This window comes from Pteropus vampyrus, unplaced genomic scaffold (genome assembly GCF_000151845.1).
Source record: "Pteropus vampyrus isolate Shadow unplaced genomic scaffold, Pvam_2.0 Scaffold456, whole genome shotgun sequence".
NCBI classification, from domain to species: Eukaryota; Metazoa; Chordata; class Mammalia; order Chiroptera; family Pteropodidae; genus Pteropus; species Pteropus vampyrus.
Window position 1 is genome coordinate 294,722 of NW_011889237.1, and position 4,954 is coordinate 299,675.

The 4,954-nt window shown below is 56.5% G+C and overlaps 1 protein-coding gene across 1 annotated transcript in view; it reads right to left on the reverse strand.

The window, feature by feature from the left end:
- AACS (acetoacetyl-CoA synthetase) overlaps positions 1-2,984 on the reverse strand; it is a 43,432-nt gene extending 40,448 nt beyond the window's left edge. Inside the window, exons 1-2 of the mRNA XM_011381900.2 lie at positions 2,922-2,984; positions 2,275-2,338 (exon numbers count right to left, since the gene is read on the reverse strand). Coding sequence (XP_011380202.1) covers positions 2,275-2,338; positions 2,922-2,984 — 127 coding nt within the window. The remainder of the gene's footprint in view (positions 1-2,274; positions 2,339-2,921) is intronic.
- Between the last annotated feature and the right edge of the window lie 1,970 nt (positions 2,985-4,954).

Below are 4,954 nucleotides of genomic sequence, written 5' to 3' on the forward strand. Positions count from 1 at the left end.
GAGGGGACCAGGCACAGAGGTTTTATGCATGAGTAAAGCCACCCCTCTCTCCACTTGTCACAAACGGAAGCGTGCTCTTCACGCCAGGGGAACCCTGAAAAATCCTGTCCCCCTTCGGGCCTTTTCAATGTCAACATATTCCAGTAGGACATACATTTATATGCTGGTGCTCCAGGCACTTGGTGACAGCCAGACAATGACCACCAGGTGTCAGGAACAAAAAAAAGCACAATACAATGACTCAGCTGGATTCTCTCACCGCCAACCATCAACCAACTTCACGCAGGTTTAACTTTCTGCACATTCCCAACCGTGGGGGGTTGGGGGGCAGGTACAGAGAGGAAGAGACACAGGGATCTCTGCCCTTTGCCACCTTCACTCCTCAGTGGCCTCCAGTAATGGTCCGCAATCATGCTGGACTCAGGAGCCAAGAAGAAGACTGATCTCTGACAGCCGGGCAGCAGGGGCGGGCTGGCCCTGGCAGCATGGGCAGGGTCTGGACACTGGGAGGAAGCCAAGAGCCCCGGCAGAGAGCTGGGCTGAGCAGGTCTGCCACACGGATGGAGAAGTGGGGACATCTGGCCCAGAGGTCACACAGCTGAGATCAGGGCACAGGGTCTTTAGGGTTCCAAGCTCAAGAAAGACAGGGACTTGGACTCATAGTAAAGATGGCTGCACCTCCTCCAAGCCCCACGAGAGAACTTCACCCAGCTCCACCCCATCTACTCAACCCAAGGGCCACAGACAAGATCAAGCAGGCACACGGAAAACACGCCAGGGACAGTGCAGCTGGAAAGCTGGGGCCAACCCCGACTCTAGGGACCATGTTCGGGGGGCTCGGGCAGGCCATCCTGCCCCTCTGGGATCCAGCGTCCCTCGTGTGTCGTGGACCGACCCCTGGGGAAGACCTTCCCACAGCCGAACAGAGTCACCCTGTGCTTCAGGGCCAGGCTGGGTGGCCTGCGTCAAAATCTCAGCTCTGCCACTCACTGAGCCATGACCTCGGGCGAGTGCCTCACCCCGCCCCCCGAGCCTCAGCATTCCTGTCTGTGAAGTGGGGGAACCGCAACCCTTTTGTGGGCTGTGCTGAGGACGGAGGGGCCAAGCTCTGCGCTGACTGCCCGCGCTCACATCCGCCACTCCAATCACACCCGCCACTCCAACCAGATGGTCTCACACAAGTCATGAACTGTCTCTAGGCCCCAGGCACTTCCTCCATGAAAGGGAGACAGTGGTACTTATCACAGGGTCACTGTGAGAACTGAATGAGGCAAAACACACAAAGCAGTAAGGACCGCGCCTGGCAGAGAGAAAATGCCAGAAGGTGTCAGCCATCATCACACCCGGTCATTCTGCAGAAGTGTGATGCGTGAGAAGCTACGTGATAGTACACGATAAGGTAAGACATCGAGACAGGGACATAAAGTACGAGAAAGTGACCGTCATTAGCAGCGGGCCACGTTCTCGGCCAAGACAGAGGTCAGCACTGGCTGGGGCGTCGCCGGGCAGGGAGCCTCCAGGGGCAAAGGCACCGGACACAAGGCCCCGCCCTCCCTCTCAGCCTTTTGTTTAATCGCCTTAGTCCTCCCCAACTACAGGAGTCAGGCACCAAAAACTCCTCCTAAACGCTACAGGGAAGGGCCAGAGGCTTGAAATCTAGGCCTCTGCTGAAGACTTCAAAAGTCCATCATGAAGTCAGTCACCACTAGGCTGCTCTTCCGGAGACAAGTGGCCACGATGCGATCTTGGTGGGGGGTGGGAACGGACTCCATGCAGAACGAGTGGGCGAAGTCATGGAGTGTGATTCAGGCTTTCGCTCACACACACTCCCACCTGCACTTGGAGGCTGCGACCCGGGGTCCGGATGATGGGCCGGGGACACGGTACATTTGGGTCGGTTTCCGCCTGTTCAGAAAGCACCTAAACTCGCTGCCACCAGGAAAATCACCGTTTCCAAGTGAAATTCGGGGTTTCTGGCTTCTCCTGAGAAAACAGAGTATTTGGCTGGGGTAGCCGGCCAGTGATGCTCACCGCCTGGCATTTTGGTCCCCGTGCCGTCCCCTGCCCACACTGAGCAGGGCTCATCTGTGAAACCCACAGGATGCCAGGGAAACAAGCGCGCACAACGTGTGAGGCTCAGTCATAAAAGACATCGCAGCTTCCGCCTTAGATGACCTGCTCTGTGAGAAGCCGGTGGCCACGTCGTGAGGCCACTCCAGTAGTCCTAGGTGACGCGAAACAGAAGCCTCCTTTCCCCAGCCAGCACGGACTCACTGCCATGGGAGAGGGCCACCATGTTCCTCCAGCCTTTGTCAAGCCTTCGGGTGACGGCGGCCTCCTGAGACCCAGAGCCAGAGACCCAGGTGGGCCGCTCCCAGATCCCCGACCCACAGAAACTGCTGTTTTACATCGCCAAGTCTTGGGGTGATTTGTTATGCTCAATAGATAACTAATGCCCTGTCACACCATATAGTGACAACTGGCTAGGGTGGGGTGCCAGCTGCCCCACCTGGCCGTAACACAGCAGCTGGGAGCACTGATTCTGGACAGTACAGCCCCAACCCGCACAGCCCAGAGCTCTCCGCCCAGATTGTGGGGTTTTGTTCTCTCAAAACCCCACAGGGTCGGGCACCAGCAACACCTTCTGAGCCAATTATTGAGGATTAAGTTAGTTAATATGTGTGAAGTGCCCGGATGGGGCCAGGTGTACAGAAAGCACTCAGCAAATATCAGCTATCATTAATATCTCCAGCACCTGCCTGGGCCCTGCAGGCATCTGAGTTTGCCAGCTCAGCTTTCCACACGCCCCCTTCTTCCCTTCCACCTATGGGAATTCTGACCAGCCTACACTTTCCAATCTCAGCTTGAGATCTCGTCCACGCCTTTTAACGGCACTCTGGCAGCCCAGGACGGCGACGCACGAAGGCGGGCAGCGCACCGCCCTGCGTCTGCCCCTCAGTGCTGTCGCTTCGCAGCGAGGTCATTTTCGCGGGAACTTTCTGCACCCCCAGCGACACGTAATCTATTTGAGAATGGGGGCCCAGCCTTCTGCAGGCTGGCACTCTGTCCCAGCTGCTGCCCACAGAGGTGAAGTGCAGCTTGTGGTGTACAAAAAGACACTCGGCATGTACTATGAAGCAGTGTCGCTCCCCTAATTACACAGGTCGGGTACATGCAGCGTGTCCCCTGGGGCCTTGCGCGTGAGGCCAGACATCACGTGCACATATGCCGGACCAGGGCTGCAGGCCGCCCCTGAGGGGGTCTGCTGGGTGTGCAGGGAGTCCTCAGGTGAGCTCTGCTAGGAGCAGTGACAAGAACCAACCAACCTGCGGCCCTGGTTAGAAAAGAGAACCTGTAACTCCAAGGGCCCATCCCTCTGAATAAGCTCAAGGAAGGTGTTGAGGCTGGGGAACCCCCTGCACCCCCCGCCCCCATACTCAGGGCAGGAGCGGGGCTGAGGCACCTGTGAGGGTGTGTGCCTTGCTGTCTCGGCACATCCGGTCAACAGCACTGCTCAGAACTGTGCACCAACTATGCACAGCCACACTTGGGGGCCCGGGGGGGGTACAAGTTCAAGGGTACTAGCTTTAAGCAATAAGAATGCTCCTAATAAATGAAAAGGCAAGGCAGGATGCCAGTCCAAATTACACATACTTGAAGAGCAGAGGAAAGGAGGAAATGGTCGGAGAGAATGACCACAGAGAAGGCGGCCTCTGAGCTGGGTCTGAAAGCAAAGCCCAAACCTCCAGGGCCAGGCCTGTGGAACGAAGGGAAGCAGCCGGAGGTAACCATCAGGAACAGAAGAGGAGGAAAAGCCAAAGCCAAGCTCTAAACACCCCCCGCAACCACCAAAGGAACCCCGCTCAGCTCAGCTGATGGCCGCCACGTGGGCAAGCAGACCCAGCATCACAGGCCATGTTTCCTGAAGAAGCCGTAAATCTTTCTTTTCCTACACGGTCTCCCCTCACGTGAGCCATCTGAACTAAGCCTGCACGTTCATTCTTGCCCACGGGCCACTAGTCTGCGAGCCTGATCACCTCCAGTCACTCTCACGCCCACCCAGTGACACGAGTGGCTCGCTTTACAGATAAGGAAACCGAAGCTTGAGATCTGTGATTTCCTTCTGATCACACAGCTAGTAAGCGGTGGAGCCAGTTCAAAATCCAGGTAGTCCGATTATTCACCCACCTGACAGAGGTGCCTTTACATGAAATACCGTGTAAAGCATCAGGGCTAGACAAGCACCTGCGTTACTGCTGGCAAAGGAAGGAGGTTGGAATCCAGGCAAGGTAACACAGAGGAAGGGTATGGTCCTGCTCTGAGCTCTCATTGGAAATCAAGTCTGATCTCCCCCAATCCAACACACGCTAACTTACCAACTAGAGAGTAATAAGACCCATTTGTCTGGGGTGGGGGGAGGAGGGATGGAGCTGGGGGAGCCAAAGGAAAGGGTTTGGTAGAAGTTATGACACCGCCATATGCTGTGGAGAGTCCAGAAGCTGCCAGGTGGCACCATTTGCAATCCCATGGTTGACAAGAGCCATCGTGAGACCCTGAGCCAAAGACGGACAAAGTCAAACCTGCCTGCTTTGGCAAAGCAAGCAGAATGTGCTGAAGAGGGGAGGGAGGAAACGCAGGCAGCAGGAAGACCCGTCCATTTTCAGAGCAGAGGAAAGGAGGGCCTCTGGAGAGGTGCTGGCACTGGGGTGAGGGGGTGCAGAAGGTACTGCTGAGGAAGACACCCTGTGCAGCCAGATGAGTCGGGTCACCACTTCTGTGAGGCTGAGTGAGGACAGTGATACCACCATATGGAATCACAAGCATTGCCGCAGCCAGTTGAGGGGCGAGATGGGAGGAAAAGCCATGATGAGTTGAAGACCCCTGGGGGGCGGGTTTGAGGTGAAGCAGGTAGACGCACAAGCCGGTTGGAGCTGCAGGAAAGCACCAGGCAAAG